A 13,672-nucleotide genomic window follows, 5' to 3' on the forward strand; every position below is an offset into this window, starting at 1 on the left:
TTATTTAAAAACCGCTTCATGATGTAATAAGAAAGAAGACTGCAAATCCTAACCTCTTTGGTGTTTTATTGAGAAAGAAAGCTGGCATCAGCAGTGAGGATTTTTTCCATTTCCATCCAGTAAATTAATTAGCTGTGATAAATCTGCTGGATTTGAGGGGCATGCTGTGACATCACAAGTCACTGTGAGGGAGTATTCAAGTTGGAGGAGGAAGAGAGGCATCCTCTGGGCCAGGTGTGGCAGGAGGCGACACCAGGGAGGGTTGGGCCGTGCACAGTCCAGGGACAAAAAGAGCTGGGTTGAGGAAGAACAGGATCTGTGTGTGAGGACGAGGGGACTGTTTCTGGGTCGATGTCCTCAGAGGTGTCAGGGGTGAGGGGTAACGCCTTCTTGACATAATTCCCCTTGGAACTTGGAATAATGATGGGGAGTGCGCCCTGTCTCTTCTCTCCTTAGAGGCCTGTCCTATGGAAACAACCTGCAAATCCGGCTCGGGGACTCGGCCCAGGCGCCCATGAGACCCTCTCCGCGGATGTCCTAGAACATCTATGATGAACCAGGGAGCCAGGTAAGTGATCGTTCCCCTTTGCTTCCTCTTCTTCCCCCTCATCCACTCCTTCATTCTGCCAAGACTGCTCCCTACCCAGATTTATCTCCCTGAACTGCCCCCAGTAAAACAAAGTCACTCTTAGTCACCCTTCACATGATAGTGAAAATCATCGGACACAGAATATTAGCAAGGGTTTGAGACAGCATCTACCCATTTTGTGATGGAACCAAGTCCCAGATAGGGAAGAGGCTTGCTCAAACTAAGAGTGCTAGGATATGCTAGTGTATGCTGCAGTAACAAACAACCCCCAAAGTCCCAGTGGCTTATGACAACAAAACTTATTTCCCACTCCTGCTTCTTGTCTAATGTGAATTACCTGGGACCTCTAGTCCACATTATCCTCTTTCCCAGACCCAGACTAAAGGAGCAGCCGAGATCTGGAATACTGCTGGACTCTGAGGTAGAGGAAAAGAGAGAACAAGGTGAATCACACACTGGCTCTTAAATCTTCTGCACAGACCTGATATAGGTCATTCTGTTGCATGTTTCATTGGCCAAAGCATGTTTCCTGGCCATGCCCAATTTCAAGGGGATAGGAAGATGCAGTCTTACCGAGTGGCCAGAAAGAAGAGAAAGAGAGTATCTGTGAACAGCCCTAATGCCCACCATGGAGAATTAGTTACAGAGCTGGGACGGGAATGCCAGTCCCCTAACTCTAGGGCTGAGGATCCTTCTACTATAATCCTCTGTTTCTAAGACTGTTCCCCACAGACATTCACAACAACCAATAATGATATAATGTGCTCTTTCTCCCAGAGATGGTTATCTTTAAGAAGCTTAATGTCTTACCCCAAGGGGATAGAGCACTAATAGTGGAAACAAAGGCATCACATTAGACTGGCTGGAGGAGAATTGAGTTTGAAGAACTTTCCCAGGAATTATACCATCTTGGCACCCCTCACTTCCACCTGGCACCCTGCTGCCAATGATTTCTTTATGAGCCGCGTGGACTTTGGAAACTACAGCCCAGAAGAGAAGCCGTACCTTAGGCCATGGCCACATCCTTGTGCCAAGATCACACAAAGTGCAATGACTTAGCTCATGTCTGGTGCCATCTAGGGCTCCAAAGCCTTGGAAATTAACTGGCCTGAGAGGCAAGAAATCTCAGTTCTGAGTCTGGCTCTGCCGTGGACTTGCAGTATGACCTTGGCCATGTCCTTTACCCTTCCGTGGCCTTCATCTATCTTTCTGTCTGTTCCACGGGGATGGTGATCCCTGCCCACCTCTTGGATTTGAGCATGCTTCATGAATGCTAAAGCTCTGTGCCTGAGTGAGGAGTTATTGCTATTAGTCTGGTTGGGGAGGGATGACTAGAGGGGACTGGGGACATGTGCCCAAAGGAACAGCTGGGTCTGAACCCCAGGACACAGAGTCCTTGTCCCAACTTCTGGGAGTTGGTGAGACTGGCTCCTGGATGGCCCTCCTACCCTTTTCAGAGTTATAAGTGGGGCCTCTGGAGTTGTGAGGATTAGATGAGACACACAAAGCACATAAAACAAATGCCTAACACATAGTAAGTGCTTTCTGAATGTTTGCCTTTGTTACTAAGGAACTAATGCCAGAAAGTAGATTTGGAGATGTGATAGTATATTCCACTATGTGATGGACAACCAGTTAGTAATTAATCCCAACTGTTGGACATTTGCTTCCAGTTTTTACCTGTTATAAACAATCTTGCAGTGCATAGTTTTGTAATAAAAATTTTTATGTGCATCCATGATTATTTCCTAAGGCTAGAGGGCTAGAAATGGAATTGCTGAATCAAAGGGCCTACATACTTTTCAGGCTTTTGCTATGTAAGTGTCCCTTATCTTACATTAGTACTCCTAATATAAGTTATAAACTGGAGAGTTCTGGTTTAGAAAGGGAAAATTTACTGAGCCAGAGGGAGATAGAAGAGGGTTTATATTAGTTAGGATTAGATTTCACTGTGGGTAGCAGAAAGCCCTAAGCAACAGTGCTTTGAACAGGATAGAAACGTATTTCCTTGTCATGGAATAGAAGTTCAAAGTCAGAGTGTCCAGGACAGGTGGAAAGTTTTTCCCTCCACCTTCCTCAGCACTGGCTTCCACTTCATAATCCAGCATGGCTGCCCAAGGTTCAGCCATCACATCAACATTCCAGCCAATAGTAAAAAGTAAAGAAGAATATACAACACTTCCACCTATATCCCATTGGCCAAAACTTTATGACATGGCTACATCTAAGCACAAGGGAGGCTGGAAATACAGTCTATTCCAAATGACCTGGAGATATTTAGGGGTTCTAACACGAAGGAAGAAGGGAAGAACAGATCTGCAGGGACAACTAGTTAGCTCAGACATAGAGCAGCACAGATGCGCCCATGGCAACAAGAATGAGTAAAGCTCGTCAGGACTCCATCCACGGGGGATGAATTAGACCATTCTAGAGCCAGGACACAGGCACAGATTGAGGGGGAGTGAGGGGATGCAGAAAAAGGAGATTAATTTCTGAGACCAAGCTCTGGGCAATGGCGTTGAAACTCCACGGAGAGGCCTCTTCTCTGTCTTCTTTGTCTATTCTCTTCCCTCAGATACTGGGGGTGGGGGTTTGCTTCTCCTCCTGGGTTCCCCCCAGCTCACCTGCCTCCCAGCTCACCTGCCTCCCTGGTTCCTGCAGGGCTGGCTCCTCATGGACCCCATTAGCCTCCAGCTGGGCACCAAGAACCTGTGGGGATGGCTCGTGAGACAGCTCAGCAAAGACCCAGAATGGCTGAGTGCCAAGGTGAAGTTCTTCCTCCCCAACATGGACCTGGGCTCCAGGAACGAGGACCCAGAGCCCACAGAGAGGGTCATCCTACAACTCAGCAAACTGCGCACCCAGGGCCAGGCCACCTGGCAGGCATTCATCCACTGTGTGTGCATGGAGCTGGACGTGCCGCTGGATCTGGAGGTGCCATTGTTGAGCACTTGGGGCCACGGAGACGGTAAGAGTGGTGGCCATGAGAGGCACAACGCAGCCAGCTAGCCCCCGGGTCGTGGGGAGCCTGAGTCACACAGAGATGGTGTGGCCAAACCAGGAACAAAATTCGATGTTTCTACACACTTCCCAGAGAAAATGGCCTAATGCCACCAAATCTGCTGGGGACCTGGAGGACTCCTACTTCCATCTTGTACCACCCTAGTTGCCCAGAAAGGCAAGATGCAGGCAGAGAAAGGACCAAGTGACTCCTTCCTGCCAGGAAATTCCAAAGAGCCAATAATGCCCAAGAGGTTTCTTTTTGCAACATGGTCAGCAGCAGTCACAGGGAGAGCTCTCTGACCTCTACTGACAGGCAGGCTGATTAAACTCTGCTCTGTGAGCACTTCTTGGACTCTGTTTACACAGCACAGAACACTGAGAGGCGATGGTGTTCTTGGAGAGAAAGTGAGAACTCACTCAGGAAGTCTACAAGGCAGAGTGCAGGACAGGCGGGGTGCACAGTGTGATACACACATCTGTGCATGTGTGCATGCATGCAGAAACACGTGTTCATGCACTCATGTATCTGTATGTGCACAGACCTTTAGATATGCACGCATTTCTGTCCCCAGCTGCCTTCAAGGCTCACCATCAGTTGTGCCATCCGCACGTCGCTAAGTGTAGTTTATTTCTCCCTTGCTGGACCCCACCCTGAGCGATGAGCCCTGAGCCCTGAGCCAGACGTCGGGCCAGAGCTGGTCCCAGGGCATCCTCGCTCATCCCCGTAGCATTTTATCTCCTCCTGTCTTCCAGGGTTCCTCCAGCTGGAAGCTGGTGAGGAAAGCCAACCTGACCCTCAGCTCCAACCTGGTAAGGCCTGGGGTTAGGGAGCAGGATGGGTGGTGAGCATGCTAAGTCCCCACCTCAAACCTAGAGCAGGCAGGCTGATGGTGGCTGGTCACAGCTGTTCCCCATTAAGCAGCCTCCTCATCCCCTGACCCATCTGCATCCCTCCCAAGCCCCTCCCCACGGCTCCCAGCATCACCTGCCCCTCTCTGTGCCCCTCAAGGCATTGGCCTGTCCTGATACCTGTTCCCGGAGGCTGAACCAGGAACCTCCTGGGAGAGTCTAAGGTTGGCAGCCCTTGGCCACTGCCCAAATCCTCTGTCTGGTTTCATTAGGGAAGTCTGCTCTTACCTCCCTGTCCCCAAGCCTCAGGGCCTCATGCTCCAGCCCCACAGACTCAGGCCCCTCACCATTTGGACATCTTGGGCCTGGCACTGACCTACGGACTGCTGTCTACACTAAGGGAACCTCTGACTGCTTTTCTGATAGAACGCAAAGAGGTCGGTGCTCTGGATCAAATAGCCCACTTCACTGGTTCATGAGCCACACTCTGTTCAGAGCCTCTCTCTCTCTTTTTTAAATTGTGGTAAATTACATTAGATCAAATCTACCATCTTAACCATTTTTAAGTGTACTGTTCACTCACATTGTTGTGGAACCATCACCACCATCCACCTCCATGACTCTTTTCATCTTGTAAAACTAAAACTTTGTATCTATTAAACAATAACTTCCCATTCATCCCTCCCTCTGGTCCCTGGTAACCACCATTTACTTTCTGTTTTTATCATTTTAGCTATTCTTAGTACCTTGTATGCAAGTGCCTTGTATTTGTCTTTGTGTGACTGGCTTATTTCATTTAACATAATGTCTTCAAGGTTCATCCATGTTGTAGCATATTGCATACTTTCCTTCCCTTTTAAGGCTGAATAATATTCCGTTGTATGGATAGACCACATTTTGCTCATCTGTTCATTCATCAGTGGACACTTGGGTTGCTTCTACCCAATAAATAGCTTGTTTAGCTATTGTGAATAATGCTGCTGTGAATATAGGTGAACAAATATATCTTCAAGACTGGGCTTTCTGTTCTTTTTAGTAATTCCAGAATCCAAGGTCATATAGTAATTCTGTTTGTTATTTTTTAAGGTATCTCCATACTGTTTTCCACAGCAGCTGTGCATAAGGGTTCCAATTTTTCCACATCCTCACCAGCATTTGTTGTTTTCTGGTTTGTTTGTTTGTTTGTTTGTTTGTTGATAGTTGCTGTCCAAATGAGTGTGAGGTGATTTCTCATTGTAATTTTGATTAGCATTTCCCTCATGATTAGTGATGTTGAATATCTTTTCATGCGTTTATTGGCCATTAATATATCTTCTTTAGAGAAATATCTGTTCAGGTCCTTTGCTCATTTTTTAATTAGCTTATTTATTTTTTGTTGTTGTTTAATTTTAGGAGTCCTGTCTATATTCTGGATATTTTTGCAAATATTTTCTTTTAGTCTGTGGGTTGCCTTTTTACTCTGTGGATGGGGTCTTATTTTATGAGAATAGAAAAAGAGTTTTTTAGGGTACGCTGCCATAGACAGCAGTGGGCCACACAGGTGAGAGGTGCCTTTATGAGCCCCGAGGCCAGTTGTTGGGGTGTTTTATAAGGTAGGGTGACAATGTGCATGATTGGCTTGTGCAGAAGTCTCTGATCAGTTGCAAGTGAGGGAGGAGGTCTAGGGTCTGTGAAGGGTGATGTGGTCTATGACTCTGATAAGGTGGACTGAAACAAGCCAGACTAAGCTATTGTGACATTAGGCATTACTTAGAGCTATTAGTTTGTTAGGGCAAACACTCCCAGTGAAGAATGTACTTTATCTGTTGAAGGATCACAGGCAGACATCTGAGACCCCAGAAATTTGGGGGAGTTTGAAGTTAGCTCAACATTCCCCACTGAGAGATTTGCAGTGACAAATCTTTGGAACAATGGCAAAGGTCTCATCTTCCGTATCTACTTCCTGCTGAATGAGGGTTGTCACACTGTCCCTACCCATCATGCCAGCCAGTCTGGGGTTATGGGGCCCCAACATCCCAGCAGCCTTAAAGGTGGGAGCAGAAGGAGACCCCAGTGGTGTCCAAGGGCTGCATCACCAGAATGTAGGTTTGGTTCATGGCGGCAATCTTGGTAAGAGGGGTGTATTTGTTCCTAAATTCACAGATCTTTTTTTTTTAACTTTTTTTTTTATTGAGTTGTAGTCATTTTACAATGTTGTGTCAAATTCCAATGTAGAGCGCAATTTTTCAGTTATACATGAACATACATATATTCATTGTCATATTCTCTTTCACTGTGAGCCACCACAAGATCTTATATATATTTCCCTGTGCTATACAGTATAGCCTTGTTTAACTATTCTACATATGCCTGTCAGTATCTACAAATTTTGAACTCCCAATCTATCCCTTCCCACCCCCCTCCCCCTTGACAACCACAGGTTTGTATTCTATGTCTATGAGTCTGTTTCTGTTTTGTTTGTTTGTTTTTTTTAGATTCCACATATGAGCGATCTCATATGGTATTTTTCTTTCTCTTTCTGGCTTACTTCACTTAGACTGACATTCTCCAGGGACATCCATGTTGCTGCAAATGGCATTATGTTGTCTTTTTTATGGCTGAATAGTATTCCATTGTATAAATATACCATATCTTCTTTATCCAGTCGTCTCTTGTTGTACATTTAGTCTGTTTCCATGTCTTGGCTATTGTAAATAGTGCTGCTATGAACATTGGGGTGCAGGTGCTAAGTTCACGGATCTTAGACCTCAAAGAGAGACAATTATTTTTGTAAGATAGGAATACAACATAAAAGTAGACAGATACCAAGATAAATAGCTAAACCCAATAAAAACAGAGAACAGAAATTTGAGAATGTCTGAAAAGAAAGAACTTATCCCTTTAGGGATCCAGGAAAAGGCATTGGAGAACCAGTCAGAGACCTGTTTAGTGCTGAATTTGCTGTAAGCATTGGCATGCCTGACGTATTGGGGGTCTAAATACAGCACTCAGTACATATAACTGTGAATGGGTCCCCTTAGGTGGGATGTGAAGAGCCATGTGGTTTTGTAAGACAGCTTTCCATAATGGCCGAAATAGATTTTACCATTAATGATCTTAGTGCTTTTCTAGATGTGAGGAGAGTGGGATGAGGTCTTTTGATGTACGATTTTTTAATTTTTATGAATCCCAGTTTGTCTATTTATTCTTTTGATCTCTGTACCTTTGGGGTCATCTCCAAGAAATCAATGCCAAATCCAATGTCCCAAGATTTCATCCTATTTTTGCTTCTTAGTTTTACTGTTTTGGGTCTTACATTTAGGTCTGTGGTCCACTTTGAGTTAGTTTTGTATATGGTGTTAGGTAAGGGTCCAATTCTTTTTTTTTTTTTTTTTGCATAGGGATATCCGGTTATCCCAGCAGCACTTGTTGAAAAGACTATCCTTTCCCATTGAATGGTCTTGGCACCCTTGTCATAAATCATTTGACTGTATACATGAGGGTTTATTTCTGGGCTCTCTATTCCATTGGTCTAATGTCTTTGTGCCAGTGCCACACTGTCTTAATTATTATAACTTTGTGGTGAGTTTTGAAATCAGGAAGTACAAGTCCTCTAGTTTTGTTCTTCTTTTTCAAGATTGTTTTGACCATTCAGGGTCCCTTGAGATTCCATGTAAATTTTAGGATAGGTTTTTCTATTTCTCAAAAAAAAAAAATAAGTCATTGAGATTTTTGTAGGAACTGCATTGAATCTATAGATCACTTTGGATAGTATTGACATTTTTAGCAGGAGTAAGCCTTCCAGTCCATAAACATGGGTTGTGTTTCATTTATTTATGTCTTTAATGTCTTTCAGCAGCATTTTGTTGTTTTCATTGTACAAGTCTTTCACCTCTTTGGCTAAGTTTCTAAGTATTTTATTCTTTTTGATACTATTGTAAATGGAATTGTTTTGGTTAATTTCCTTCTCAGATTGTTCATTGTTCATGTATAGAAATGCAACTGACTTTTGTGTGTTGACTTGGTATCCTGCCACTTTGCTGAGATCATTTATTAATTCTGACAGCTTTTTGGTGGAGTCTTTAGGGCTTTCTGCATGTACGATCCTATCACCTGCAAACAGAGAAAATTTTACGTCTTCCCTTCCTATTTGGATACCTTTTATTTCTTTTTCTTGTCTAATTGCTCTGGCTAGAGCTGCCAGTACTATCTTGAATAGAAGTGGTGAATGCAGGCATCCTTGCCTTATTCCTGATCTTAGAGGAAAAGCTTTTAGTCTTTCACCATTGAGCATGATGTTTGCTGTAGGTTCAGAACCTATATTTCTATGGAAGTATTGACTTTTTACTTATAGCTGTGCATGGCAATAACATTAATAAGCTTTAACAGAAAACATCCATCCCATAATCCTAGCTCCCCAACAAATCAAAACTGTTCAACCTGGTACCTGGTCCCTCTGTTCCTTATCACCAAACTGGCATAATTGTCACATGGCTGTGACCAGGTCTGATTGATATTTAGCCAGTAAGTCCCTTGTTAAAATACTGAAATACTCTCACACTGATTCCAGCCCCTTTTTGGGACCCCTGACTCTCCCTGCAAACCAGCAACTAAAAATTTAACACCTGACAGGGCAAGGGGTCTGTGCCAAGCACTGTTTTGATTGATCCCTAGTGCCTGGCTGTAGGAGTGTCCTTCTTAAAATTCTTCCATAGCCTTCTTCCTTTCTTCCTCTTCTCTTTTCTGTTTCCCCTTCCTTCTTGTTCTCCTTCTTCCTTTTTCCCTTCCCCAACCTCTTCAGAAAGGCACTAAAGCAACTCTTGAAAATCCATGCAAGCAGACAAGCACCCATGAAACCAGTAAGAGAAGTGAGCAAATGTGGAAGGTGTGAAAAACTCACTGGTACAGGAGGTAGGGCACAGGTCTGGCCAAGTCTGTTGGAAGCTCCACTTTTCCAACCAGCAGTGGCCTTGACAGAGCTGGGTTCTTTCAGAGCCATTTAACACTCGAGGCTGCTGGCTTTGGGCCCTGCTCCCTGCTCCTGAACTGGGAGATCCCCAGGCCCAGAGCTGCCAGCCCTCTCACTCGGGCCTGGGACCCCTCTGCAAACAAGCTGATGTTGATGCAGCCTTTGTCTGCCGCCTACCTTTGCTCAGTCCCCAAGTGTGGATATATTTGTCTGCCTGCTACCTGTTTGTGGAATGGAGCTCCCTGAAGGTGCTGGGTACCCCTTCAGCCTAGGCACCCAAACCTCACCCCTTACTCCTTCCTTCATTCTTTCCAGGCCTCAAGCGGCCTCATCAGAGCTGTGGGTCCTCACCTCGCCCAAAGCAGTGCAAGAAGCAGCAGCAAGGTGGGTACCGAAGTGGAAAGGGACCCAAACATAGGGATTGAATTTCCTTGAGCCAAGAACACAGATCCTGGACTTTGTCCCCTGCTAACAGGCTTCCAGGAGCCCAATGACTCTTGTCTTCCAGGAGGGAAGGAGTGGAGGTCCTGGGTGGGCAGAGGAAAGAGCTGGATCTGGCAAGGAAGTGCCTCTCCCCACAGGCCACGAGGGACTTCTCCAGAGGTGGCTCAGCTGAAGGGGCTCAAAGCATCCCAGCAGGTGGCAGCTTCATCAGCCAGGCTCTTCCAGGGACAGTCCCACATCCTCAGAGTTGAGGGAGCTCCAGGCATGTGACAAGCATGACCTCAGAACTGGGCTCCTTGACTAGTTTAGGGCTGAGCTAGATACCAAAGCAGAAGCCCTGGGGACCCCTAGGGAGACAGGAGCTGCTGAGGACTGGCTAAGTCAGGGAGTGTAGAGGAGACAGAAACTTCTCTCATTCTCCACCAGTTGTCCCACTAGCTGGAAACCCAACCACACTGAGCATAGCCAAAGGATTCACAGCTGGTCAGAGGATTCACATCTATATAAAATAGGACACTGCCTCAGGCTCCCCAGTGGGGATCTCCAGTGTTCTGCTGCAGTGGCCCTGGGCCTTCCCTGGGGCCATCCAAGGTCTCCCAAATGACCCAGAAATGGATGCCAACACCTGGTGCTGTAGGGGCCCAGTTCCCAGAGTTCTGATTGGTCAGTGCCTGAACCCACAGGATGTTAGTGCTCACCTCTGGGCATCACAGAACTGAAATATTGGGGAGGAGTGTGGGTTACTCAGATTTCACAATAAAAGATTGTTCTGATAAGATATTGCAAAGGAAGTGCTCCCCCTCCCCTCCCCCATCTTATTGAAAACTTTGCACCACTCACCTTGTTGCAAAACCAATATAGCATGATCCACACTTACCCATTCATGCTTCCATGTGTAAATGGCTTTCAGAGCCTGTGATTCTGTAAAACCAATTCTAGGAATTTGAGTGGCACAGGAGCCCCTATGTGCTTTTGCTACCCTCCCCCATACATGCATAGCTGCAGCTACAGGCTCCCAATAACCTGATACTGGGGTGAGAGGAACTGGGGGGCAGGGAGGCCTCTGGCCCTGATGCCATTTTCCTGCCCCCTGCAGAGTTGGCCAAGAAGTACTTGCAGCTGCTGAGGACTTCCACCCAGCAGCGCTATGGCAGCAAGACTCCGGGGCCAGGGCAGCCACTTGCCTTCCACCAAGCCTACGTCCCTCCAATCTTGCAGTGGAGCCGGACCTCAGCGCCCTTTGACACTCAGGAGGGGGCTGTTATGGGGCACCCCAAGGCAGAAGATGGCACCAACGTGAGCATTCGGGACCTCTTCAATACCAAGGCCGACAAGGGCCCAAGAGTGACGGTGCTTCTGGGGAAGGCGGGTATGGGCAAGACCACACTGGTGCACCAGCTCTGCCAGATGTGGGCTGATGGTCAGCTGGACCGCTACCAGGCCTTGTTCCTTTTCGAATTCCGCCAGCTCAACCTCATCACAGACTTTTTGACGCTGCCCCAGCTCCTATTTGACCTGTACCTGAGACCCGAGGCGGGCCCCGAGGCTGTCTTCCAGTACCTGCAGGAGAATGCTAACGGAGTCCTGCTGATCTTTGATGGGCTGGACGAGGTCCTTGACTCCTGCTCCAGCAAGGAGACTGCCGATCCTGAGGCCCCAGTTTCAGCCCTCACCCTCTTCTCCCGCCTCTGCCGTGGGACCCTCCTGCCTGGCTGCTGGGTAATGGCCACCTCACGTCCAGGGAAGCTGCCTGCCTGCCTGCCCACAGAGGTGGTCACGGTCCACATGTGGGGCTTTGACACACGACGGGTGGAGGAGTACGTGAGGCACTTCTTCAGTGACCAGCTGTCCCAGGAGGCGGCCTTAGCAGAGTTGCGGGCAAACAGACGTCTCTGGAGCACGTGTGCGGTGCCTGCACTGTGCCGAGTCACCTGCCTCTGCCTCTATCGTCTGCTCCCAAGCAGCTCTCCAGGCCAGTCTGCAGCCCTCCTGCCCACCGTGACTCAGAACTACATGCAGATGGTGCTCACCCTTAGCCCTCAAGGGGTCCTGCATGTGGAGTACCTGCTGGGCCTCGGGGAGGTGGCCCTGAGGGGCCTAGAGACCAGGAAGATTATCTTCTCTGCAGGAGACATCCCTCCACCCATGATGGCTTTCGGGGCTGCCCTCGGCCTGCTGAACTCATTCTGTGTGTGCACAGGCCCCGGGCACCAGGAGACGGGCTATGCCTTCAACCACCTCAGCCTGCAGGAATTTTTTGCTGCCCTGTACTTGATGGCCAGCCCCAAGGTGGACAAAGATTCAGTCACCCAGCATGTCACTCTCAGTTCTCGCTGGGTGCTGCGGACCAGCGCTAAACAGGACCTCTTAGATCACCTTCTCACCTTTCTGGCTGGTCTGGCGTCCTGTGCCTGCCGTCCCTTCCTTGGCCTCCTGGCGCAGCGGGACGAGGCGTGGGTGGGTACCAAGCAGGCAGCAGTTGTGCAGGCACTGAGGAAGTTGGCCACCCGCAGGCTCACAGGGCCAAAAGTTGTAGAGCTGTGTCACTGTGTGGGTGAGACGCAGGAGCCTGAGCTGGCCAGCCTCACAGCCCAAAGCCTCCCCCATCAGCTGCCCTTCCACAACTTCCTGCTGACCTACGCCGACCTGGCTGCCCTGACCAACATTCTAGGGCACAGGCATGCTCCTATCCACCTGGAGTTTGAGGGCTGCCCCCTGGAGCCCCGCTGCCCTGAAGCCCTGGCATGCTGTGGGCAGATAGAGAATCTCAGGTGAGAGTAAAGTCAGGGGCACAGGGGAGGACCTGAGGAGATCCCTGGGAGAGATCTGGACTTTTGGGAGAGTGGAAGCCAGGCAGTCTGGAGACTCCTGCTGAGGGAGACTGAGTAAGAACCTCAAATATTAGAACAAGTAGGCCCCCACTGCACCTTAACCTGTGACACAGTGAGGAAGCTCTGTACCTGGCCAGTAACTCTGGAGTCCAGTTAGATCCCATATTTTCATGGTTCCTAGACTCTTTCTCTCTCTCTTTCTCTCAGTCTTGGGCTGGAGCATCTGGTCCAGGCTGTGCTGCTAGAGCCTGTTTGGGAGGTGAGAATTCTACCAGTGAACCAGCAATGCTGCTAGAGCCTGTTTGAATTAGACGAGTTATTTAACCTCCTCTCAGCCTGAGTTTCTTCATCCCTAAAATGAATCAGTAATACCTACTTCAAAGGGTTGTTGTGAGAATGAGATGAAATAATGCATGAAAAACACTTCTTAGCATAGTTCTTGGCACACAGTAAAAGCTCAGCATGTGTAGTAGCTAGAGAAAAAGGTTAAGCTGCAGTAACAAAGAATCCCACCCCCCTCTAAATACAGTAGATTGAATAATATAGAATTCTATTTCACTCTTATGGAAGACTCAGAGGTAAGTGGTCCAGGTCAGTGGAATAGCTCAGCTCCACATGATCATTCAGGGACCCAGGTCCCTTCCACCATTGCTACATCATCTCCTTGGGCATCTTGATCTGCATGGTCAAATCTAGGACATGGAAATATATGTGCTCTGGCTTGGGGGAAGGGAAAGAGAGAGCATGAATCAGACGTGCCCAGTGTGTTAAAGCCCAGCCCTGGAAATAGAATTCCAGTGGTGAGAATATAGTCATATGGTCACACTGAGCTGTAGGGGAGGCTGGAAAACCACCTCTGGCTGGGAAACCGTGCTCCCAGTTATAGCTACAGTTGAGAAAGGGTTATGGTGGTCAATTAGTGTCTGCCATAATGTGTATTTGTTACTACTGTAACAATTACGACTGCTATTGCTGTTACTGTATTAAGTTCCATCTGTTGGAGGAGGG

General features: G+C 47.7%; 1 protein-coding gene across 6 annotated transcripts in view; it reads left to right on the top strand.

The window, feature by feature from the left end:
- NLRC5 (NLR family CARD domain containing 5) overlaps nt 1–13,672 on the top strand; it is a 79,346-nt gene that overhangs the window by 22,120 nt on the left and 43,554 nt on the right. For all 6 annotated transcript variants that reach the window (XR_012075655.1, XR_012075654.1, XM_015248089.3 and 3 more), the window contains exons 2-6: nt 457–568; nt 3,251–3,557; nt 4,346–4,402; nt 9,705–9,773; nt 10,930–12,604. Coding sequence is in view for 4 of the 6 variants with exons in the window: in XM_015248089.3 (XP_015103575.2) it covers nt 3,263–3,557; nt 4,346–4,402; nt 9,705–9,773; nt 10,930–12,604 (2,096 nt within the window). In the remaining 2 variants the exon portion in view is untranslated. The remainder of the gene's footprint in view (nt 1–456; nt 569–3,250; nt 3,558–4,345; nt 4,403–9,704; nt 9,774–10,929; nt 12,605–13,672) is intronic.

Source organism: Vicugna pacos, chromosome 9, assembly GCF_048564905.1.
Source record: "Vicugna pacos chromosome 9, VicPac4, whole genome shotgun sequence".
Lineage (NCBI taxonomy): Eukaryota > Metazoa > Chordata > Mammalia > Artiodactyla > Camelidae > Vicugna > Vicugna pacos.